Below are 25,139 nucleotides of genomic sequence, written 5' to 3'. Positions count from 1 at the left end.
TTGTCCAATTGCATACGTTGTTTGTACACTTTTCTCCGATAATTGTATCGGTTATCTCCGATCTGATCATATCTCTTGCGCTGAGACTGTTGTACGTTGGAAGCCGGTACATCCGGACACTGGACACTGGACTGGTCGGTTGAACGAAACGCTTATTACTATGAACGCTCGATTTGCCTGCCTAATATCAGTAGAGTTCTGACTGAAAGAACAAGGGGAAGCGGACGCCCTAAAACCTTAACCCCCACTGGTGTCTTTCGGAAAAGTCAGAATTCGCACATTTTCTTGGTAATTATGACGAGGCATAATTACACCGATTCTCTCACCCCATGAAGGTGTGCCCTAACGGGTAGGTCTCATACTTCTGTGAGCTGTGCCCAACAACGTGTCAGCATGTACCTGCGTGCCCATGTTGTAAGGTAGGCCACCGAAAATATTCATCAAAAGGCAGAACAGACTGCACCGGACCCGGACCCGGAGTCATCTAATCCGCTCAGACGCCACCTCGTACCGAATGGATGGGCAAGTTTATCTGGTGGTCGAATCGCGCGCAAGACACTGGTTCCTAGAATTCTTATGGGCCCTCGTCGCGAGATTGGGAAGATCGGCAAAACTGGAACGGAACGCGAGAGCGAATATGTGAATGGATGTACAGGTCGTATACGATCGCAATCGGGGCCCTGATCCATTCGGCGGTAGGTCGACGACTTGATGTGTGATTGTGTGGACGAGTGTGGACTACTTGACGACGATTGAGGCTTTGATTTGAAACTTGTTGCACTCGAGCAGGCAGTATCAACGCGTGGCTGGATGGGATGGAAGGATGACATGGACAGGGGCTCCCAGACTGTTTGAGCGAGAAACAATCAACAGAAGCGAAACGCAGAGGTCGGGAGTCGCGCGTCAAGAGGGCTTGAGATACGCTGGTCAAACATGGGTAAGCGAAGCATCATCATTACTTTATCTCGCTCAAAGGGAGGTTTTGTAGGGGGATGCTGGTCATGAAGGTGGTGAGTTGGGTAAGGAGCTTAAGCAGCGTAATAAAAACGTGTTACATGCGCTACTGCTGATGTAGCGAATAGTGGGCAAATGATGTTGGGCTCAACAGGTACAACAAAAATATAATAATTTCAAGTTTAATGAGAGTAAGTTTGTTAAAAATAAAGATTAAAAAACAACAAATCTTTCTTGTACTTTACCTTAACTCCTAGACCTTATAAGGTCATCATAGGTAAAGATATAAGATTCTAGCTAAGCGACAGATAAAATAATGGTCTTTTTGCGTGGTGCTTCCTTCCACTGTTCACTGCACACGGTAAGCCGTCAGTTAAAACGTACGTCATACGCTAGCCGACAGTTGTCTCCGTCATAATCGTATGCAGATTGCTAGCCTGCAGCATTAAACAACATTAAACGAAGCAGCAGCCTTATGAGACATACCAACGTGCATGGATTAGTAGTGAGTTGACGACCGCTCAGAACGACGGAATGGATTACGACAAAACAGAACTAGTCAAAATCACGCAGTTGAGTGAAAAACTGTTCCCAATTTGTGAGAAGTTGGTGAGTGCTTCGTTATTGATGTGATTTAACCGATCACTTATAGAGTGACATCGTTATTGAAAAAAAATGGAAAGTTGGAATTCAAATTCTATTCGAAATATTAATAATAACCAGAAGTGGTTAGTTATTGAAAAATTTACCTATATTAAGAAGGCGATTTTCTAGACTTTGATCACTCGTTCGAACGTGAATGAACCTCGAATGAACACTGTTTCCATGGTAACAGTGAGAGTAAAATATGTTACTCTCCGCCGCCCGAACTCTCTCACGCTTCTTCGTACACGGTGAGAATAATCTTGGCTCCGCCTACTTTCTTCACCATGCACACAGAGGCACCGCGAGCACTATGCGTTCCGGTGGACAAATCGAAGTAACCCAAATATGAATCACTCGTGAAGTTACTCGCCATTTTAAAGGAATTCCGAATTTTTGGAGCACAATTTTGGTGTCTTGACGAATTTTTGACAAACTAGAACTAATATCGCAATAGGTGAAAATGTAAACGATCAACTTGGCATTGGTTTCAGGTGTCATATTTTGTGCGGAAAACCTTACGGAACGAAGCGCATCAGCGCATCGGAAACAAGGAACAGCAAACAGGTAGGGCCCCAGCATAAGAGTTTCATTTTCGGAGGTCCGTAGCTCAGTATGCAATTTTGCGTCGATCGGTGCGGTTCCCATTTGCGGTGCTCTCGCTCGGTGTATTGGATGAATGGTTGTTGTTGTTTTTCCTTCTTTCTCTCGTTTTGGTTTTTGTTTGTGTGAGCCGGTGGGCAACGGTAGCCGTCCCGCTCGCACCAACGGCCCTGCCAGCAAAGGCAGCATAAGCAGCATAAGTGTGCGCGATCGTGATTGATGTTCGGGCTCTTTCCCGGAGGAGGAGGACTTTCTTTCTTGGGTTTTTTTGTGTGACTCGCGCACGAACTGGTCCCCGGGTGCGGTGTGTGTTCGACCAGCGCGTCTAGCTCGTGGCAGTTAGCATCCTTGCGTTTATGGTGCAGGACCGGTAAGCCCCTTCGGATGTGCATGATCCCGGAACCCCGTGACAGAGGTGTTTGTGCGTACGCAGTGTGTGTGTGTTTCTGTGTATGTGTGGCTGTGGGTGGATCGTTTTTAAGTGCACGTAACAAATGTGCGCGATGAGTCAGCACAGCACAAGTGATAATGAGCAGTGTGCGCGATCGTGACACATGGTTGCCCGAGCGGATAATACAAATGTTGTTGATGGTTTCGCTATTGATGGTATCGGTAGTCGCCTGCTAGCAACAATCAAAGTTTTTTGGTGCACAATTGTATTTGCTGTTGCAGGGGTGAAGTTGTGAGCCCATCACGTTGCGAGTGAAGTTCAGAGGTGGTATTTGGAACACGTGTGTTGTGTGTGCGTGTGAGTCCCCGGTGGAGGAAGAGAGGTGGCATCGAGTGTGGATCGTGTCGCAAATAATACGGGAGCAGTTGACTAGCAGCACAAGAACTCCCAAACAGAGTGCCCAATAAGTTGAAGTTGGAGTTAAAATATCGAGGATAGCAAACAAACGAGCAGGCAAACGCAATATGAATCTAGTGACGGTGTTTATGGTGTGCCTGATGGCCATTAGTGCCTGGGCGGAGGTGGAGAGCAAATCCAAGCCCGGTCGGGGTCGAGGCTCTATGTGGTGGTAAGTAAATTGCATCAGTACTACTTAACCCGCGCAAAACGATCGCTTTGCCGCTTTGCTGTAATGTTTTGGGCGAGCTTGTGGATGAGTTTAACAACCATCGACGGAACGATGTTGATGATGTCGATGACATCATTATGAGGGAGAACAGGACCATAAAATAGGAGAAGTAGATGAAAACAGAAAACCTTGATCTCGTGACCACACTAGGCAGGGAGGGAGGGAAATTAATATTTCCTAATCGCCGCTACTTAAGTGTACCATTAGGTAAAGCAGGCAAAACGTTTATCTAAAATGAATCCCACTCCCATTCCCTGTTTCTCTCGCATCGCAACGCCACGATGCTCGCTTAATAGCCAGCTGCCTTTTCGACCCCGTATTATCGGGACTGTAGGATGGTTGTTTATTTATTTATTTGCCTTTTTATTTCCATAGTCTCTATTTTGTCTTTATTGGGTAATCTGTTCCACTCTGCTCCCCCTCCATCGTATCGTGCACGGTTGTCTTCCAGCCAAAAGTCAAATATCGCTCGGTTTTGTGCTCCAATGCGAGGGTTTCGTGTCGTTTTCCTCCTTCCCACCGGGGGTGCAGAAATAATCTCGCCCGGCTCGCGTGATAATGATTAATAGAAAATTTATGGTTTCAATATCAGTGTTTTATGGTGGCTTTCCGTCGTTCGCGATCGTCTAGTGATCTTGGTGGCAAAGGTGTGGTATGTGTGTCTTTTTTTTTAATTTCCCCCGAGCCTTCCTATTTGCAGTGCCTATTTGATTTGGTGAGAATTTGGAAAACGCTCCAGCGTACTATTCGCGCCTATACAACGCCAAGTGTTTGGGCCATTTTTGGGATTAAATCCCTGAAAGTGACGCCCGGTTTCGGACACGGCTTAACACTTTATATATATTCTGTTCTGTAATCTCACCACGACTAGTCTACCGTGTTTTCGCTACCCTTTTGCAAAAGGTGTCACTAATAGGGGGGACTTTAGTTTTTTTATTGTCACAAACCGAGACACGGATTCATGTTCATAGCGGTCCATTTACGAGTCACGGTTTGGCCATGTCCCTGGGAATGCGAATGCCCATGGGAATTCGTTATTTAAACCGTTTCGCTTTGTGATCGGTTCTTGTTCGTATTGTTTGCCCACTTACAGGGTGGTGGCCGGCGATGTTGCGCGTTCAACCTGTCCAAGGTGTGCCCTTATCCCGCGGTGGCCTCGAAATGGATATCCACTTTTCACACTCTCGATGTGACAAGTGACAACACGCTTGCTGCTTCCTGCGAGTTGAAGTCACTGTCACTTTGCATTATGTTTGTCACTATGAGCAAATGCATCCTGCACTGTTGGGAACGATCGGGGTAAAAAGACGATCGTGAAGATAGTGATAAAGAAGGAGAAGAAAAATCCAACCCTATTAACAAGTATAATAACGATCGTAAATGTAGATTATAATTATTTTAGTAATTAGTTTTATTATTTAACCATATTGAATGGCCTTTAATCGGGCACCCGTTAGCGATGATCGCTTCACAACAACATCGAACGGTGCGTACAGGTGTAAGCGAATGCAAATTATCTCGCGCGTTTCACCCCATATTTACCTTCGCCACCCTTTGCAGTGAGAGTGAAAGACAGAAATTAACACAGAAATTGATTTGTATGCATCGCCTGGATGCATTTCCAGTCCGACGGCGGACAGGGCAGACAAGTAGAAGGTCCTGAAGGCGCGGAGTGTGGTGTACCTTACGCTTGCACGCTGTCCGTTTTAATTAAATTAAATCCGATTTCTACATCCCCATCACTGTTAAAAAAAGACACACAAGCGAGACCCTCACACACTGGGCATTTGGCAAACGTGTTGTTGTTTGTTCGGTGTTTCGCAATGCAATGGTATGCTTCACCGTTGCCAGTGCACCGCGTACGCTTTTTGTTTTCTTTTAATTAAGATGGAGATTTCTTTTTAACCCAAATTGATCGTTATCGGTTTGAGTCGTCGCTTGGCCGTTGCCTGGTTTGGCTTTTTATTTCTTGTTTGTGCGTTTCGGCTGCGACAAGGTATGTGTCCATTTCACCACCCTGGGTATTTTGTGACCCTCCGGCTGGCTCCCCAGCAGGGGGGGTAGAAACGGGACAGGGTGGAAAACAAATCACTCGTAATCCTGTGTGCCCGCAAGCGCACTCACCCGTCATAAAGCGTGTGAACGAAACGATTCCTTTCCCTTTTTTGGGGCCATGTGCAAACGGGAAAGATGATCGGCCGAAGGGATCGCGAAAGATTTATACATTTGCATCAGCCAGCGCGAAAATGTCCAATTTTCGCATCATGATTACGATCCATCCGTCAGCGTTACCGGGCGTGAGGGAGAGTGATTTCGTTAGCCATTCGCCAGCGTTAATTTTGAGTCCGGTTGGTTAAGCAGAGTGTAATCCTTTGTCTTACGCCACACGTTCTATTGACGGGAATTTGGGTTGGTGCGAAATTCGCATTCTGTATTGAAGGTGTGAAATGGAAACCTTTCGATTTTAGTGTGAATACGTAAGCTTTCGGGGATACCAGGCGATGACTTCACTAGTTGCGTTGATCCTCGACGAAACGAAATTCCAAATTCCATCGCCCCGCGAAGCTCCCGAGTTCGAGTGGAACGAATTTTCTCACGAGGATTACCCAAAAGAAGCAAGAAAAAGAGAAAGAGAGAAATAGAGAGAATGAGTGAGATAAAGAGAGTGAAGTTTGTCGAGCATTTAATTTAACTCCCGACGCTGATGAGTGGCCCCGCAAGAGCTTTTAGACGGGCTGGGCTTTTAACCCACGGAATGAAAGACTTCAACGGCAATTAAGCGACAAACCCCACCCGCAACAGATGGGTGTTCGCGCGCGCCCCCGAAACATCGAGGCGCGCGCTGTACGCTGCAGAATCGAGCTTATCGTTTTGCACATAAATCTCCACTCGAAACATTACGCCGCTTGACGTGGTTAAGGCTTCAAACGTCCCTGACTCCGGCTGAACCTGGATGGCTGAGCAGGCTGGGCTACATTCCGATGCAGGTGCAGGAAGCGGAAGGAAGCTTAACGGCCGCCACAACACAGAACGCAACCCACCCCCGGGGGGAAAACACATCTTCGACGCCGAGAACGCACTGCTGCACTCAACGCATGAATCTTACTGCTTCTTGTTCCGCAACGCTCTGCCCCAGACAGAACAAGAGCAAAACAGCGTTGGGAGTTTTGTATGTTCTGTTTGTGTGTTGTTGTTGTTGATACTCTGGCCCGCGCCATCCTTTTCTGCAAATATGCGCACTGAAGTCATTTTTTCCCAGGGTCCGAGGTTTTTGTTGCTACCTTGCGAAATGTTGGTCGTTACATCGGTTGATGCAACCGGATGACGGGTTGGACGTCGCTCTTGCTGCTGCTGCATGCAATGCACAACTTCCGTTCCATCCATCTCCTGCACTCCCCTCCGCACTCCACGGGAGTTCCAACCGAAGCGTTTGTTAATAGCGTAATAAATGACAAATTAACACCGTAGTGTCATTTTTCATTCGATCGCACTGAGCGTTAGGCAGGGAACCCTGATGAACTCCGGGCCACCCGCTGCACACCGGTGCACTATCCACGGTTACCCAGTGCATTCTTGCAAGTTTCGCCTCTTCCTCGTCTTGAAACGCAAGCGCTCGGTGTGTTTTGTATGAAAAATGATTACCGAAGTGATTAATAGTGACGGATTGTGGCAGGAACCGGAGGATGGCGGCAGTGCTTTGCTGCCCCAAACCTCACCGAACGCACTCCGATCAATCCGTCACGGACGGCGCTCGGAATTCTAGGCGTAGAGTTTGCGAATGGGAATTTATTCTTTTTGATAAATTAATTTAGCTTCCCATTCCACACGGAGGCTGGTGGCACCTGGTTTGCAGACGCGATGCTATCTTGCGCGAGCTGCCATAGCTCTCCTCGGGCGGGGTTGTGGTTCGCGCGCGCTCGCGTGGTACGTGCAACTCTATTCGATGGCTGAGGCCACCCCGGCTCGGCACGACACGCCGGGGGTAATTATTCCACCACGGTGGGGCGATCGATTGATGATCATCTGTTCTGAGTTCGCTTCTCCATTGCAATGTGTTTTTTTCCCTGTTTTTGTTCGGCTACAAGGACGAGAATGGTGGCGTCGCAGGATCTGTCCCGCCCGATGAAGCGGTGGTGTGCATTTTTTCCTCCCCTCGTGTGCTCTCGTTGTCACTTGAATTATCATTAATTATTTGATGAAATATCGTTTGCATTACTCGATTAAGGGCCGGTGTGGCCGTGTGGCAGGTATTTGACAAATGAGGGAAACAATTTCCTTAATCTTGCAAACGTGGGGAGTGAATACGTGGGGTCGGGACTGACAGGGGTGGGTAGTGTATTGATGTTTTATGCAATCTCCCTGTCGCAACCTGGTGGTGGAAAGTTGCAATTTATGGACCTCACACGCAGCCCGTTTTGCGTTGGGCTGTATATTTATGAGGTGCTTGTTTATTGCTTCCCCTTATGGCCGTTTTTTTTTTTTTGCTTGATGGGGTGGTTTCCGATAATTAGTTTTTCGATTAACCACTCACGCTAAAAGGCGCACGCATAGTACCACCAGTTTATCAACCATTTTACAACCCTGTTCTGTTCAATCAATCGACGCTTTTAATTTAACCTGAATTCCGACACGGGTGGAAAACCGCAATCTGGCGTGTGTCGAGGTGTCGCGAACTGGGACGGAACTCCATTCGCGTTGGAGTTGTGCGGTTAAATCGAGCTGGCAATAGGTAATTTGATAACCGCAAGACGCAGTGGTGCAGAAGTAGGGCTGTTTTTTCAGCGCCAACCCTTTTTTCACGAGTCCGTTCCGTCTGGACAAACGCCACATTCCTCGCTGGCAATGTGATCTACTCGATTTTCTCCACTGATATCGTGCAGAACTTGGAGCATCATCAGACCGGGTTTATTCATTCGGAAGAAATAAAAGAACGTTTCCAGCATGGAACGAAACCATCGCCGTTTGGTTCGTAATACGCGACAAAGTGGTTTTTCCATAACAGTTACCCGTCCCGAGGTCTCGATACGATACGGACGCGCTGGAGCCGTCAGCGTAACTGTTAAAGATGGATATAAAAGAAGCACCTTTGGCGACGGTTTAGCGATCGTTTATGTTTATTAAGTGTTTTAAAGTGGCAAGCGCCTAGTATTGCTTTAAAGGTAGATGACATATAGCACAAAAACAAAAACTCCATTTGAAGCGTGTCTGTCTGAGCCATGCTGAGTACCGGCGCTTATCCAGTTACCGAAAAAGGACATACCAATTGGTTGAGAGGGAGAGAGAGCAATGCACGATTGGAAAGTGATGAAAGTGGCTGCCGTGCTTGTGACAAGCACCAGGAACAAACTTCTGTCCGTTTTCGTGCCGTTTCGCAATTTCAATGTTAGCCCCATAGCGGCGATTCCTTACCGATCAAGATCAAGACTCAATAAATAACGCATCAAAATCGTCCGTATCCGGCACGCATCATAAATTGTGAGCGTACGTCAAGCCGGCGGCACGTCCCAAGAACTCGATGACTTGGGCAGGGAGGGATACCGAGGGAGAGGGTTATTGCGGTGATCGGGATTGATAGTGGCGACGGTTCGGATGGTGTTGCGGTTTGATTCTCACACACCCGGTAAGGTCGCCACTGGCGACAGTGTCGTCTCGGGTGATGTATGATGGCCTGCCAACACGCCCATAGTCTCCTGACGGCTGCATTCGATGCATTCGCGTCTTGCGTGCGTGTGATGATATCGATCCTTCATTTCCGTCATTCCTCGGTGGCACTTGGGTGTTTCTTCGCTGGGCGTTTTGGGGCACGAGAACAAACCAACGTCAGGAAAGTCTCCCGTCAACAAGATTCTTTTTTGGTGGATGCTTTTCGTGTGTGCGATACTGCGTCTTGAAGATATCCGACATAGACATAGCTGGAAGTGCAGACACACACGCAAGTGCATTTGTGCAACAAAAACTCGATCGATGCGCGCATTCGTAACGCGTTCCATTCTCGTTCCGCGTTCCAAGACAAGCTAATTTATGTTACAACGGAACGGTGTCCATTATGTAAGAATGGGCAATGGGCAAAAGGATATTGTTTTTTTTTTGTTTAAATACAGGGTGGTTGAGGATGCTGCACCTCGTGGTTGACGTGTTGGAATGTTCGACCGTGTATGTGTATCTGTATGTGACAGGTTTTCGATCGCAGTTTTATGATCGTCCGTACTACTGCTGACCAACGCAAGCGCAAACAACTAAAGCCCTCAGTCACGTTTCGGCAATCGACGGTGCGATAAATGGACGAACGGGCGGACAACTCCCGAAAATGTTTGTCTGACACTTCTGACACACTGTACGCAGCTTGGCAGCGGAAACATCCAGACTAAACAGAGACGATCGGTGCGAACGATGCATGGACTCGCACGTCCCGGTTTTTGTTTTTGTTTGCCTTCAAGAATGTTCGGTTGTCTGCTTATCATGAATCATTCGGATATGTTTTTGTGTTTTGCTTTTGCAAGCAAACTGCACGAAATTGTTCGCAAATCTGCTTTGATGAATTACCTCGATAATATTACGCTATCAATTCCACTTGCAAAACGGGTTCGTCGCTTGATTTATTTCTAGCGTTAAAATCTTTCGTTATACAAACAATTAAAACCCACTACAGAGTGATCACTTTCACCGTTTCCATCACTTTCCCTCGCAGCGGGATGACGAATTTGTGTAAAAGCATACATTTCTCGGATCCCAACGCTTCAGAACGCGGCACACAATCGACCAGGCCGCCGGCAGTATCGTGGGAACGCAGCATTTTGTCCACGGCAGCAGTCACGGTCAGCTTCGGTTCCGTCCGACTGCCAACCGTGGCATTATGCTTACGCAATAAGCACGTAGCAGCACGGTGACAACGGTGACGACGCCACCAAACCATCGCTATTGATCCGGTGCGCACCCCCCAGAGGGAACACCCGAAGACCTTCGACCACCTTCGCCGGTGCCGATGATGACTGTTTGTCCAATTAATCATACGTCAGCTACCGCAGGAGCAGTTGGGGCGCTGGAACTGGAGCTCCGTTCCGGTGGTGCGAACAGTCGTGGTTGCTTGCTTTGGGGGAGGTGGCTTTTCGTCTCATTTGCATTTCGTGACGCTGCGGCACTTTTCTGGGAGATGATTTTACGTTGCCCGACAGTCGCAAGGATGGGGTTTTGATGGTGGACGCCAAATATTGATACAACTAATTTCTTGTGAAACAAACAGGCTTCGTTTCGTCGTTTATTCTTTTCGACAAACTGCGAACTCGATGGCGCTTGTGTTCGTGCGTGTTTCGAGTGTTTGGAAACGGGTTAACAGATACAGGGTGGGTAAAAATCAGCTCACCAAGAAAAACAAATTTCCTATATAGTTGAGGTGTCCTCCAGCGTCCTTTAGTTTACGGTAAAACAGTTCTGGGATGGAATTTCCTCACCCGCTGCAACGACACACTGTCTACGTCGATATGTCACCTTGACAGCATTCTTCGTACGGTGAAATAGTAAAGTTTTGGGGTTTTCCTACTGAATGGGTCAACACCAGCATCTGTTGTTTGTCCAATGCATTAACGCCTTGGTGATTGAGTTGTCTTCTGTACACCACGTGTGTACATTTTGGTGAATTTTGGTCGGGAAATTTAAGGTCACCAAGTGTCTAAATTCAATGTTGTGGTTAGTGTACGCTCTCAAGAGAAAGTTGAGCTGAAAGTGAAATTCTCGGCGGTGAAAACCCAATGTCACTAATTCGTTTCCTTCTTATCTGTGTTTCCCAATTTTTTCCACAGGGGCATCGCAAAGGCGGGTGAACCGAACAACATTTCACCGTTAGCACCCGGCATGACGTATCTCGATCCGGCCATCCATGCGACGCTGCGACGCAAACAACGCCGGCTGGCAAGGGAACATGTCGGAGTTTTGGCTGCGATCGCCAAGGGCGCAAATCTGGCAATCAACGAATGTCAACACCAGTTCCGGACGCGTCGCTGGAACTGCTCGACCCGGAACTTCCTGCGCGGCAAGAACCTCTTCGGCAAGATCGTTGAGCGGGGTAAGTGATGAGCGGAGAGAAGTTTGGAGAGAGGCTCGACGGTGTTTTAACACCCGCGTAGGTGGATACCAGCTTAATTACTATTCCGGTGAGCGCTTCCCGACCGCGCGCGTCTGTTTGCGCGGAGGTGGTTTTTGGTTTATGGACGCGCGGATACCTAAAGGAACTGTGCGCAGTGTATGTCGTCCCACGCAGTTCCAGTTTTTTTTCTTCTGTACCATGAAATTTAAACGAGATCTGCCCGGTCAGATAGCAGCGCTACCGAACCGGCAAACGCACGTAAAAGGCGGCGCTCGTGCGTTTGCGGGTTTCATGTTTCGGCTTCCCAAGGCGGTACGGAAAGCCCTTTTGTGATTGCGGTACGTCATACGGAGATACGTGCCGTTTACGATGGTGTAGGCCTGGTGGGTTGGTTCGCCATGCCGTGCGTGTGTAATATGATGAGCAACGTGAGTGCCAATGTTTGGCGGATAAATATGCAACAGCAGACGTGCGGATTAATGAGATCTGTTCAGTTAATCCTTCATGTTAACAGATCAGAACCACTCGGATGGAGCACCTCCGGGATTGCTGTGGACGACCTTTGGGATTTCCTGTCGCATGTGTGTTGTTGTTGTTTGCTTCAAAAGTGAAAAGAAAGCAAACTGACAAATGGTTACATCTGTTCTGTTGTTGCTAAATGTCTTCATATTTCCAACACTCGGCAAAATCCCAACCCCGAAACCCAATAATGGTCGCAATAAGCCACTTGAGTTGCCATCAGTCGGGTATCCCTCGTATGTTTATCGTTGCGTTCTTCATGTAATCCGGAGGGCATTTGTCACAAATGCTTTCGCATTAATCGTGCGCATAGAATTTGGACCATTTTCCATCGATTCTGGTTGCCCAAAGTTGTGTTTCCTTTCATCAGAGGTGTTGATTTTCCGCAACCAGCACAAAGGTTTACGCCGCTGTTGCCCGGGGCTATCCGACGGTTCTTCGTGTTCGTGGCCGTTGCAAGTCCGACAAGCGATGGCATCACGCCGGAGGCTACTTTGGCGGTAAACGGTGTTCAGTTGCAGGCTGCAACATTGTTGCGGTGTCCTTTACAACCGTCTGAATAGGAGAAATTGGAAAGAAAGAAGATAAAAAAGGACACGCCTGCAGGCGATTGATAATGATTGAGCGCAACGGTTTGAAATTGTAGCAGTGATTTCACAAATGTGTTTTGAAAAACGTTTGATGTTGAGCTATATAAAAAGATGTATCCCGGAGACCACACAACCAGATGGAACAACAAAAAACATGAAGATTTGACGATCGGATTGCCTAACGCCAGGAGTTTTTGCACAGTCAGGGGTCGGGTCTTTATCTCTTTTAAGAAGAAATCCTCCAAGAGAGCGAGAGAGGAAAAAAAAAACAACATCACATGACAAACGACATGTGGGAACTAATCGACTCATTGACCTGTCGTCAGTCGCTGCGGGATGCATCCTTCTACGCTACCAGGTAACAGAGGGGTTTGGGTAATCTTTGCTAAAGTTTCCTTCAAACACATCACATACTCGTAGCCTGTTTCACAAAACATCCCTAGTTCCCGGTTCCAGTTGATTCGAAGTGCAACAGCCAGAAGATGTCCCGCACATTGTGTGGCTTGTGCTCACGCTTAATGAAAATGTCTCCTTTTTACAACATAACTCCATCGATCTTCCATGCCGACGGCTGGGCAGACGAAGAAGACGAAGTGATATAAAGACCCGACGACCACTGTCTCATCAACATCGCGTCGTATCCCGCGGGCCAAACGATTTTAATTCTATCACCATCGTCACTCGCTACCACCGTTTCGTGTAGCCCGTCTTGTTGTCGATCCACATCCCGTAATTGATGTGTGGAGAAAGTGCGCTTCACGCCACACCGAAGCAACTAGGAGTGGTGTGTATGTGTGTGTGTGCCCAGTGTGGCGGTGGCAGAAGAAATTAAGTCATTATTCATCGCTCGCTTTTGCCTCCCGGTGGCAATCCATTAGCATTTTTACTGCAGCTCCCGCTATCAATAATTAATGCACTCGCGATAGCTGCGGCGTGGTTCATCGCGCGATTTCCCTTTTGGGCCGCATCTGGGTGCAGTTTTAGTGCGCGAGCGGCATTGCAGCGTTTAAACGGGGCCCCCGTTTTCCGTTTTATTTTCTTTTGTCGGGTACGGAAAAGCGGAAGAAGGTGTACTGTTCTTTTATGCTTCCTTATTTTCATCTCTTAGTGATGGTGATGTTGGGCTGTGTGCGTGTGTGATCATCCTGTGGTGCGTAGCCTGTGAGGTGGGCGAGAGCGATAAATTATAATAATTGCAGGAAAATTAATGGCAATTTACTATCTCAGATCGGTCCGAACGGGTGGAAAGGATACCGCGGGTTGGTGAAGGGGAAAGGTTCTTTATTGATTAACCTCCCGTGTTATTAATTGAGAGAATGAGTTCACAATTAATAACGCTTCCCTTCGTTACATTCGCGAAAGGAATTTTCCGCTCTGCAGCGAGGAAAATCCAATAACTTCATCTCGAGTCCCATTTCATAACTGGGTTTACTCAGGAGCGTTTAAATATACTTATGTGCTTTAGAAAAGAGAGCAAAAAAACTTGTTACAAATGTTACCACATATCATCGAGTAGCGCACATTACCAATACTCGGCACGATCCTGTGCTTGTGTGTTTCGTGTGAAGTATCGAGCTTTCCCACCGTGTGTGCCGACCGTTTGACAGGCTGTTTGTTTTCTCCATTAACAACAAACCATAGGCTCGCGGGCGAACGCGTTTGTTGCCCAGCAGCAGCAGCGTCAGCAGCAGCAAGTGGGTGGCCACTCACACTCAAGTTGTCTTTTCCAATGGGCTGGCTGGGAACAACGGACCCAACTGATCGAGTTTTCTCGCGATCGCGTGTTTGTTGTTTGGTCTTTTGCGTCACCGTGTATCGAGTATGTGTTCATGGAGCTGAAGGCAGAAAAAAACGTAACTGGCAGCGGCTACCGTCAGTTGTTGCTCAAGTGTGACCGGTGGCAAATAGGAGTTGGTCAAACACAAATATGCGCGGGTTTGATCGGCGCGAACAGCACTGAAAACAATACCCTTCATTCATTAGTTGGGGTTGGATGTTTGACCGATGGTTGGGGCGTAATGGGCAAATGGATTTTGTCCAGTGGGTCCCGGCGAGAGATTCGCCCTGTTTATAGGCACTTGAGCGAGACTTGAATGCCGAAGAGGTCGAAGGATTAAGACTTTGGTACTTTGGTCTAACAGCCACCCTCGATGGTGGTCTTGCCCGATGCCCGGTGGCACTTATCGATCTACTCCGGTTCTCGGGTTTTCTTGAACCGGCTCCATTTCTGATCTGATTCCCGTTTCCCAACGAACGTGTGCGTACCGTGAGAATAAAATTCATCTTTATCGCAATTTTATCTCTACACTTCGATTTGTTTATCGCAAAAATGGGGTTTTTATAGTTTGCCCAACTGCCGACTGGCCGACACGGGCGTACTCCGCAGCGGCACTGCTCTTAATTGACCGCAAATTAGGGCCCATATAAGTACGAGCGGTCTTTCTTTTGCTCTGTGCTCCGTCGCACGTGTGTATAACCCCCGATAACGGCGGCACATCTTCGCAGGTTTGGAGGGATTGGAAAGATGTGCCGATACAATGCCCGCTCAACAACTTTATTACCGAAAGCCCTCCCATATACCCGAAGCAATTAAACGCTATAAATCTTGTCACACTTTTCGAATTTCCGATAGCTTCCCGGCAGCACCCACCGTGGCTTTCGCGCGGAGTTGTCTCGTTATTGTAACTTGGAACGCTAAAACTTCTAGCGGGTGGCTTTAGAGGGGTTTCTGTTCGCCTATTTTCTCGACACCGTCTGCTGATGTCTGCAGGCGACTAGTGACCGGCCGCAACCGGTGCCGATTTTACGATCGACCCGATCCGACGGCGGCTGATGATGGTGATGATGACAGTTTTATTTTTATAACACCGGCCCCATAAAGGCTAAGATGAAATCCGGAGGCAGCACGGCGCTGTGCCTTTCGTTAGCTGGATGTTTGAAGGGATTTGGTATGTTAAAAATAGTAAGGCGATTGCAGAAAAGCAGAGCCCACGTTTGGTGTTGTCTAATGGTGCGTTTTTTTGGTTCCCGCTGCTTCTTTTCTCCTTCTGCTGTTGTATGTTTTTCCAGCAGCCTTTTAGAGTAGATGAGGTCTAATAGTCTAACAAATCGCTTCAGCAGGACGCATAACAACCCGTGTAAACAGCGTTACGTTCACGCAGGGAAGTTTTTCCCCGAGGGTGTTCAGATAGGGACCATGAGAAAATGGTCATGAGTGGATCCGGTACGGTTGCGAGTGTGGCAAAAGCTCGATCGCTTCGCAAACCTACCCGAAGATCCGAACGGAACCATGTTAAACCGTAGCGATATATATTAATAAAAGATTTTATACGCTCCATAAATCAGGCGACCAGAAGGATGAAGGGTGTGTGTATGTGAGAGATAGAGAGGGAGAAGTATATCGCAAAGCTTTAGCAGCCGTGCAGCGAAATGTACTTGGAAGCTGGTGGTCTCAACAAAAAGGGACTCTCGGTTGGTCACGGAGCATTGTCTCTTGGTTGTTTTCGTTTGGAACTCAACAGTTGTTTTTTCTTTGTCTCCTTCATGCTACGCCAAACCCAGAAACCTTTCCTAGTTTAGGCAAAACGGTTCTGACGATTCCAGTTTCGAGACATACCACGGTTGCTGGAAGGAAGCGATAAAATATTCTACCGGGACAGTTTTACGAAATATTTGTGCACCATATGCGCCTCCGGCTACTGCAAAACAATTTCGGTACGGGGTTGTTGAGCCGGTGGTCGGTAATTTTAGCATACAAAAAATTTGCCACAAATTGCCAGAGAGATAATTTCCGTATCGATCGTATCCCATCGGTAGACCTTAATACCTCGCCAATAATTAACATCGCTCCGCAATGAGGAATTCCGAGGGGTTTTGTTTTTGGATTAAATTGAAGGACCCTCAGAATTGGGTAACATTTTGCCAAAAATTAGACAATGACCATGATTAATGTTTCATTCGAAAGATCATTCGTGTGTGTATGTTTTTTTCCATGTGGTTCCTTCGATGAATTAGGTTAGCTTGGTGCACTGCAATCATGAAATAAAAAAAAAACTACTGCTAAACATTTTCTTTTGACCACACATAAAAAGAGAACCTGTTGTCTATTGAATTCATTATTCCTACGAAACTGCGATACCCTACAATATGCAAATGGGTGCAACTGATAGGAATATCAGGCACCTGGACCTTCTAATTTGACGATGTCTTCTTAACAACGGAAACGATCTCAGGATGTAAGCATGAAGGAATGAGGAAATAAATAAAAGCACAACAAAAGAACCAAAGTCTGTAGCCGAAAATTGTGATTCATCCATAAATAGCCTGCAAAATTATTATGTGTCTCTCAACAGCCGACGACAGCAACTGAGCAAAAGTATGAATGAAACCCCGGCTGAGATTCGGTGCAATACTGGGCTGCGAACACAAAACTCAAACGTAACGCCCAAATTGAACCATTAAACTAATTGTTTGTGGAGTTTTGGGTTCCCGTGTGCGTGTGTGTGTTTTTTTTTCTTCTGTGTGTTGCTTGTGCCCGCGCGGCTTGATGCGATCGGAACTGAAACCCTTTCATTATTATATTTTGGGCTCCCGAAACAGCCATTGTGTGATTGCCAATGCGCGGTTTTTGGCCTTCGAGATGAAAACGAAATCGGAAAGGCGAAGAAATCGAGCGCGGAAGATGAAGATGATGAAAACAAAGCAAACATACATTTAACCGTACCAGACACATGAGACAACATTTCGACCGGATTTCCTCTTGCGCATGTCGGATCCCACTGCGAGGGCATACAAATTTTGCTTCCTTTTTTGATTTTGATTTACCTCCTCACCTGTCACCCCGAATTCGTATTGTAACCGAGAGGTAGTTTTTGTTTGTTGTTTATCTGCTCTCGTTACGTACCACCGATTGGACAGTTGGTGGTACCGCGTGTGCAACGAAAATACTCAATGGGCGCTGCAGCGACGAACCCGGCAATTATTGAATTGTGCGAAAACAACCTAGACAGCATTGAGAAAAGGGCTCTGTGTGCTACGGACGGGAGGAAAAGAAGAGAGATGGGTTGGGGACAATAACATGGAACGGGTACGATATAATCGAGTTTAAAGGAAGGATAAAAAAAACTTTGACATGCAGGGAACGAACGAAGCTCAATCGTTTTGTGTGACTTAAGAGATGAAAATATTTTGATTCCATATAGGAGCAATAAAATGAGCCCGTTTGCATATCAGAACGTAAGCGTAAGGGTAGTGGAATGGACAGACAGTAAAGGCTGGCAGGCTGCCTGGCTGGCAGCCACGAAGTATGAAAAGATTGAAAGGTTTTTTGTTGTTGCCTTTCCTGAGAGGATATTGTTTCGATTCCATATAACCGACAGTATTGGATTTGATTGAAATACAGACTAACGATACGCATTATGCTCCACTTTATCGGATCTGGAATCATACCAGTGATCGAAATCGGGGCGACTCCGATCGATGGCAACCGTTGCGAACGGGAAAGGAAGAAACCTGATCGAGATGATGTCCGAGGTGATTATGCAGAGTTAATTTATTCATTAAGTAAGCGATTGGATCGCGATCGCGAGTTGATGACCCCCGGGAATGTCGATGATGGATTGCGGTCCAAAACAGGGGGGAAGTTGGATTGGACATGTTCCCTATCACGATCAACCACTGGGGCCACCGTTGTCCACGAACCGTTTCTCTCACCTGGCGATAGGGTCTAATGTCTTAATCCAATAAATAAAGTCGATCGATCCCGGTGCAAGCGTTGACTGTTTGGTAGCGGTGGGTACCGTTTAGGACACCGTCCAAGTACCGCTAGGGACGCAAGTAATCCGTTCGTCTTCTTCGTGCAGTTCATCGAAAACTCGTCAACTTCCCGATCAAACGCTCAATCCCTAATAAATCAATTAATAACCGATCAATCACTGACGCACAGGCACGCATTCTTGAACGATACACACTCGAAACTCGGCCTGTCATCTTTTTGGAGGGTACTTTCGGTGTTAGTTCGGGTTAGAAACTGGCTTCGGTCCCGAACCCAAACCACTCGTCAACCGTCCGGCCAGTGAGCGGTGACAAACGACATTCGGTGGAAAATAATCCGCTTCGATGTTGGAAGCTGAGCTGCCACAGGTTTTTAGGCTTTTTGGCGGGTGTACAATTACCTATCGGGAGAAAGATACGTAGATAGAAACGATACCTCATAAACCAAGAGTCCGGGAGCGGACCGGAATGGAAGCCGCTTTTATACCGCAGACAGAAGTCCGTCTGGTGCGCAATCGTGTCAGTTGATATGACAAATGAATTGTCACAAATTAGTGCCGGTAGACAACGAGCGCATTTGCGTCTATTTTTCCGTATGACAACATTCCAGAAATATTTGTCATTGGTGCGCATTGTTACGGTTGAAAGTGTTATTATCACTTAGTGTGTTACACGTCTCTACGTGAGCAATTGATCGATAAAGGTAATTAAAGTCACAACAGAACAACATGCTGAGTTTGTTCGTTACAAAGCCCAACACACTTCGACGTGTTATCTTCGATTTTTCCAGCTTTTTAACATTCAGTTGCCTCAAAGTGCACCGATATCGCTATGGAGAGGTGTGAAATAGTCTTCCAAACAAAGCCAAAGTTGAAATATACACACACAGATTTGTACTTTCGAGGCGCAATAGAAACCCCATTACGCTGTGGCCTGGTTAGCGTCGTAAGGAGTGGTTTCTGTGCAGTGATCATAGGTACTGTTTATGGCACGTTGGCAACTTTGTGGCTCACTAATGATGGGCTCGTAAAACCATCAACCTTCTCCAACGGGGCCTGTAACCTTGCGTTACACACACCGCCTTCATAACCATCAACACCCAAACGCTTGGTGCGTAGACAATTGAAATGATGTACCATTTTGCGGCGAACCTCAGTGGAATGGCTGTACGATGTTCTTTTGTTCCATCCGACCGGCTCGTTATCGATAGCAAACTGTTGACGTGTCCTTGGTAAGTTGTTACGCTTCTTTTGTGTGTCTTTTTTGTCAGTGAATTGAATCTTGCGATCGAACAACTTTCTGCCCAACACTCCAATGCGCACAGGATTCGATTCGATTCTAAACCCCCTGGGAGACTGCAACAGAGTTCAGGGCCGAACGGAGATGATGGATAGAGATGAAGCGTAACATTTGACAAATCAATTGCTACCAGACCTGTTTTTTCGGGTATATCTCTCTACCTGAGCGATGGTTTCTTCCGGAGGTGCGTTTTTGCATCCCCCGGTTGGATGTCCGGCTCGAGGTCACCGAAATTCTTCCAGATGTGTCTTGGTTCAGCCCGTCCATTGACACATGCTGCTTCTCATGCAGTTACGTAGGATCATTGGACATTGGAAGAGCGGCAGCAGGACAGACAGGGCCATTATAGCCTTGCCTGAGTTTGATCCTCATTCAGCACGCCACACTACTCCTTGAAGGGCCCACTCGACTGGAGCTTTATGATGATTGATGATTGCGAGCAGACTTTCCATCATCCCGTCTGGGCCCATCCTCGGGGAGTTTGAGTTTAGGACAACCCAGTGCGCGCTGTTGTGACCGAGCGGATCGCAAACGTTTAGCAGAGATGATCATCGGCAACGTCCTGCACGGTTACCACCCTCTGCAGTGCAGTGCTGCCATAGGTGTGAAGGTGTGAAATTGGCCCTGGAAAATTGGTACTAAATGTACCGGTTACAGACCTTTCGTATCTTTGGCGAAGATGACTCCCGGACCAACCGGGAACGAACAAACAAGTGCCATATTCCGAATCAGTTCCAGCCTTACCGTATCCTCGGTTTGGCGCAATCGATTTCGACGACGCGAGAAACTCCGTGTTCGTTTCGGATATCTTTGGAACGGTTAAGTTAACGGACAGTTAAATAATTCTTCTGACCACAACAACTGAAACGAATGGAACTATTTTTGATGTGAGCTCTGAACCTTTCTTCTACACTACTCTTGTTGGATGCATCGAACGGACGCTTGTAGCTCTTTGTGACGAAAAGTTCCCATTTCAAGCCATCCGCATTTACACTGTACCTGTTGCTTAGGTTATCGCTTAAGTCAACGCGATTCATGTTGTTCGCTCCAAGAGTGACCCTTCCACACACCCCGAAGTGATTACAGTGCGAGAGGAATTCTAGAAGATTTGTTAGCGAGGAACAAACACTTTCCAACAGCATCCGATTGGATGAAATTAAAGCCCCCGAAATGCTTCGAACCTTCTTCAAAAACCGGGTGTTTATCCGTATTCTAATAGCTAAGCTTCGTCAATCTTCTTCTTCTGGGGCTCATAACTGAATGGCTATGGTCTGGCAGGGATAGGTTTCTGGCACGCTTTGCCTCGCTGATCTTGCACCAGGGATTCCAGCAAAGGGATACACTCTTGCGTCTTACGCTTTCCGGAGGCCTTCGGCTTACGGGTCATGATTAGACGCTGCGGCCGTAAGCAGGATTACAAAACGATTTAATTTATTTTAATCGCACCACTCTCTCGCTCGTTCGAGGAACATTCGAAACGTTGACTGCAAATGTGAAGTACACAGAGTTGAGTTTCAATTGATTCTTGACCATTGTCGCTCTCTCTCTCTCTCGTTTAAAGAGCTGTTGTTCTATGTCACTTTCCAAAACTGTAACCTTAGGAGATGTAGGGAAAATGTGTCACTTTACTGATCCTCTTGTTTCCCTCCCCTTCTTTCTCAACAGGTTGTCGTGAAACGGCATTTATCTACGCGATTACCAGCGCAGCAGTAACGCACAGTGTGGCACGGGCGTGCAGTGAAGGTTCGATCGAATCATGCACTTGCGACTACTCGCATCAGAACCGCGAACCGCAGATGAGCAACATTGGTACGGTAGCGGGCGTCGGTGACTGGGAGTGGGGTGGCTGCAGTGACAACATCGGATTCGGGTTCAAGTTTTCCCGCGACTTTGTCGATACGGGCGAGCGTGGCCGGACGTTGCGCGAAAAGATGAATCTCCACAACAACGAGGCTGGCCGAGCGGTAAGTGTTGCGTTATTTTTATTTTATTGAGTGTGTGTGTGTGTGTGTGATCAATCAGGGATAAGCTTTGCCCATAGTAATCATAAACATGTGTACGGTTTCGATTCGTTCGATCAATCGATTGGTTCGATAGGTTCCGCTCGAAAGCGTGACCCTTTTCGATAATTTCGCCACTCCACAACGGCAGTTGGTGTGAGGGGTTGTGGCGATGCGGACGGAGGGGTAAATGTTGCCACACAAGTGGAACCCCCCGTTTACCACGGGGATGATGGTTGCAATGGTACGGCGTTTAGCGTGTACGTACTCCAATCCCATACCAGGGGGGTCCTTCATGACTGCCGGCTGTTCGTGTGGCCTTCGCTAAAACGATTTCATAAGCGTTTTATTTTATTATTTTTCCCTCCATTATTACACCACTGATAGAGAGGGTGAAAAACACAACAGTCAGTTCAGGTTCCGGGGCGGTAATCTCCCCACTGGGATGGGTGAGGCTGAACGGGTAAAAATCAAATAAATAAAATTTATTTATATCCTTTCTGCCCGTCCAGTCGCCCGTTTGCCACCGTCGTAGTGGCGCGGTTCGATCGTGGTCACGGGGGCTTAATGTTGTTCACCGTTTGACCGGAGAGAGAGGGAGATACATTGCGATCGTTTTTTTTGCTCTCAATCGCTTAAAAAACACAAAATGCCTCCTTCGGGGCTTCCTATGATACGATCGCACGATCTCACGCGACATCCAACGCGAAACGGTTCGCCAATAATCGCCACGGACGGACTTTCGATTCCTCGCCGATCAGTACTCCCTCCACTTTCCGTGCTTTTTCTGCTCCATCCACCCTGATGCGATCAATTTCATTAATAAATGTTTTAATCCCTTTCTGCGAGCTTGGACTGCAAGGAGGCTGAGTTAGCAAGAGGGTTCTGTTTTCTGCCTTGCTTTTGCGTTGTATGTGTGTTTTTTTTTATGCTGTTCAGTTTTATAGTATTTCTCTGATTGCGTGATCGTACGCTTCGTGGAGGCTTCTTCCATCTAAAAGAAAAAAAATCTTACAAAAGCAAAATCAATTCGCTCCCCGTCGATGACTGCATGCAGGATTTTTTTGTTTGTAAAAAAGCGCATGCATTAAACTGTTGACAGCTGATAAAACTGGAATGAATTCATTTATGAATGTTATTAATTCGTGGTGATTGTAATTAAGTGACATATTATTTGTGCTTCCTCCACGGATCCGTTTTGCTTTAGTGTTTAGAAGGTTGGGTTTCTGTGTTTTTTTTTATATTACCAACGATGATTCACACAAGAAGAGCATCCGAATTCCAGAAAAGAAGTTTTTTGCTTTAAGCATTCCCAGAGTGCGAGAGTTGATAATTAAATTTGATGACTCGATCGGGGAGCTGTGCATCGTATGTCCCGCACGGTGAATTGAGAGGTTCCGACTCGAACAGGATTAGCAAATCGAAGCTCTTAACGCAAATGGACAGTGAAGCTGCCACTCCTGCCGTCTGGTTCTTTTGACACGATCTTTTTCTGTCCTATCACGGGCAGAAGACGAGAGTTGTTGGTTGAGACATCGCTTTGGCTCGAAACGCATACGAGCGTACGGTGGTTAATTGATTTTTATTGCATTTTGTTTGAATAGCGAATGAAACGAATGGGTCTTAAATGTGACGATAAATCGTGCGAGACATCGATGCATCATGGATGAATTTTTATTTGATTGTAAATTCACAAACACCTATTAGCGGGATTAGCTTATACGATCGAATGGGGGAAAATATATATATTCATATATATACATGTATACCTATTTCAATGCAAAGCACGTGACAGCTTTTAACACATTGGATGTTTATTGTCTCTCTGGCTATTTACAGCATGTACAGGCGGAAATGCGACAGGAATGCAAATGCCACGGTATGTCCGGCTCCTGCACGATGAAAACGTGCTGGATGCGGCTGAACAGCTTCCGGACGATCGGTGACATCCTGAAGGATCGGTTCGACGGTGCATCGCGCGTCATGGTCAGCAACAGCTTGCGCAGCACTAGCGTGAACGAGAACACGCTCACCAATCGAGCCGGTTCGAACAATCTCAAGACGAACATGAACAGCGTTGGCGGTTCGAACCCAAACAGTGTGCTGGGCAATTCGTTTCATGCCCGCGGTCACCAGCAGAAGCGAGTTAATCGGTAAGTTGGGTTCTGGGGAGTGAGATTTTCTTTACCGCTTTTGAGAGGTTTGTGGAAATTTGGAGCGAATTTCGCCCGTCACTTAAGTATGATGAATTGTAACCGTTTCCCTTCTTCGTCTTGTCGTTCTGTCTGCAATAGGTACAACTTCCAGCTGAAACCGTACAACCCCGAACACAAACCACCAGGCACGAAGGATCTCGTGTATCTCGAACCATCGCCCGGATTCTGCGAGCGTAATCCACGGCTCGGTATCCAGGGTACGCACGGGCGTCAGTGCAACGACACCTCGATCGGTGTGGACGGTTGTGATCTGATGTGCTGCGGCCGGGGCTTCCGGAGGCAGGAAGTGACGGTGGTGGAACGCTGCTCATGCACCTTCCATTGGTGCTGCGAGGTAAAGTGTAAGCTCTGCCGGGCGAAAAAGGTCATCCACACGTGTAATTAAGGATGTCACAGTGCATGGCTCCCGTTTTCTGTCCCATCTCCGTGTCGTGTCCTTCCGTAATCGAAATGGTGAATCATCCAAGTCGCTGCCAGCTCGCTCACCCGTCGCCCTGAAGTTCGAGTGGGTACGAAGCAATGTCTGGCGTTCTTTCCGACCGTGCCGTCTTTCTTATCTTAAATATTCGACTTTTGTTTTTGAAACTTGTATAATGGATGATGGCGACGCTGATGTCGTTGATGGAGGGGAATGGAATGTTGCGCTGACGCGGGATTAATAATCTCATCGCGCTTGCTATTCAAGAACAAACGAAAACGGGGAAGCCACTGGACTGTCGCCTGGCACAGTGGGACGAGGTTGGGATATATCGGTGTATAAAGAGATATAGAAACAAAAACAAGAGGAAACGTATCGCTCCCTCGCTTTCGATGAAATCCCAATCACCTTTCGTGGGTTCGATAGACACTGATCGATATTTCGAGCACCGAGCAATGTGGAGCTCAGAATTCGTGACCGTGAGGTATTCGCCGACGAAGGGCACTATTTGTAAATAGGAGTTTTATTTTTTAACTTTTATTTTTATCATTTAATTTTATACGATTTTACCCGTCTAACCGGCTTTGGTTGCTACTTTTTGCAATACAAAAACTTACCAACACAGTGAAGTGTAACCGACAACGTTTATGTTTGGTGCTGGTTGCAGCTTTATCTGTGCCTCTGTTTAGACATTATTTTCCCACAAAAGTAACTAAATTGATTACCAAAAATCACAACAAAACCACAAAAATACGTACGATTGACAACTAGCGAAAGAAGAAGCAAAAGCCTAATTGGAATGGAAACCGGTAAGAGAGGAACTCTTGGTTGTTTTTGTTGTATACAAAATTAACAGACTATAAAGAGCTATGGCATAAGGTTACAGGACAGATTGGAAAAAAAACTAGGTAAACCAAAATTGATTGTGTGTGGAACAGTTTTCGGCATGTCGTTCCGGTTATAGGTA

General features: G+C 46.9%; 1 protein-coding gene across 1 annotated transcript; it reads left to right on the top strand.

The window, feature by feature from the left end:
* The first annotated feature begins 3,114 nt into the window (after positions 1 to 3,114).
* Positions 3,115 to 24,139, top strand: LOC128713656 (protein wingless). Its single transcript, XM_053808519.1, has 5 exons — positions 3,115 to 3,218; positions 11,075 to 11,337; positions 21,204 to 21,502; positions 23,378 to 23,691; positions 23,833 to 24,139. The coding sequence occupies exons 1-5, from the start codon at positions 3,115 to 3,117 to the stop codon at positions 24,137 to 24,139; spliced, it is 1,287 nt and encodes a 428-aa protein (XP_053664494.1).
* Positions 24,140 to 25,139: the final 1,000 nt, after the last annotated feature.

The sequence above is a fragment of the Anopheles marshallii genome, chromosome 3, assembly GCF_943734725.1.
Source record: "Anopheles marshallii chromosome 3, idAnoMarsDA_429_01, whole genome shotgun sequence".
NCBI lineage: Eukaryota > Metazoa > Arthropoda > Insecta > Diptera > Culicidae > Anopheles > Anopheles marshallii.
Note: the sequence above shows the minus strand (reverse complement) of the source record. Positions and strands in the feature narration are given on the sequence as shown.

Coding starts and splice junctions, on each gene's coding strand:
- LOC128713656 (XM_053808519.1), top strand. CDS start 3,115: ATGAATCTAGTGACGGTGTTTATGGTGTGCCTGATGGCCATTAGTGCC. Junction 3,219..11,074: donor GGTCGAGGCTCTATGTGGTG/GTAAGTAAATTG, acceptor TTTTTTCCACAG/GGGCATCGCAAAGGCGGGTG. Junction 11,338..21,203: donor CGGCAAGATCGTTGAGCGGG/GTAAGTGATGAG, acceptor CTTTCTCAACAG/GTTGTCGTGAAACGGCATTT.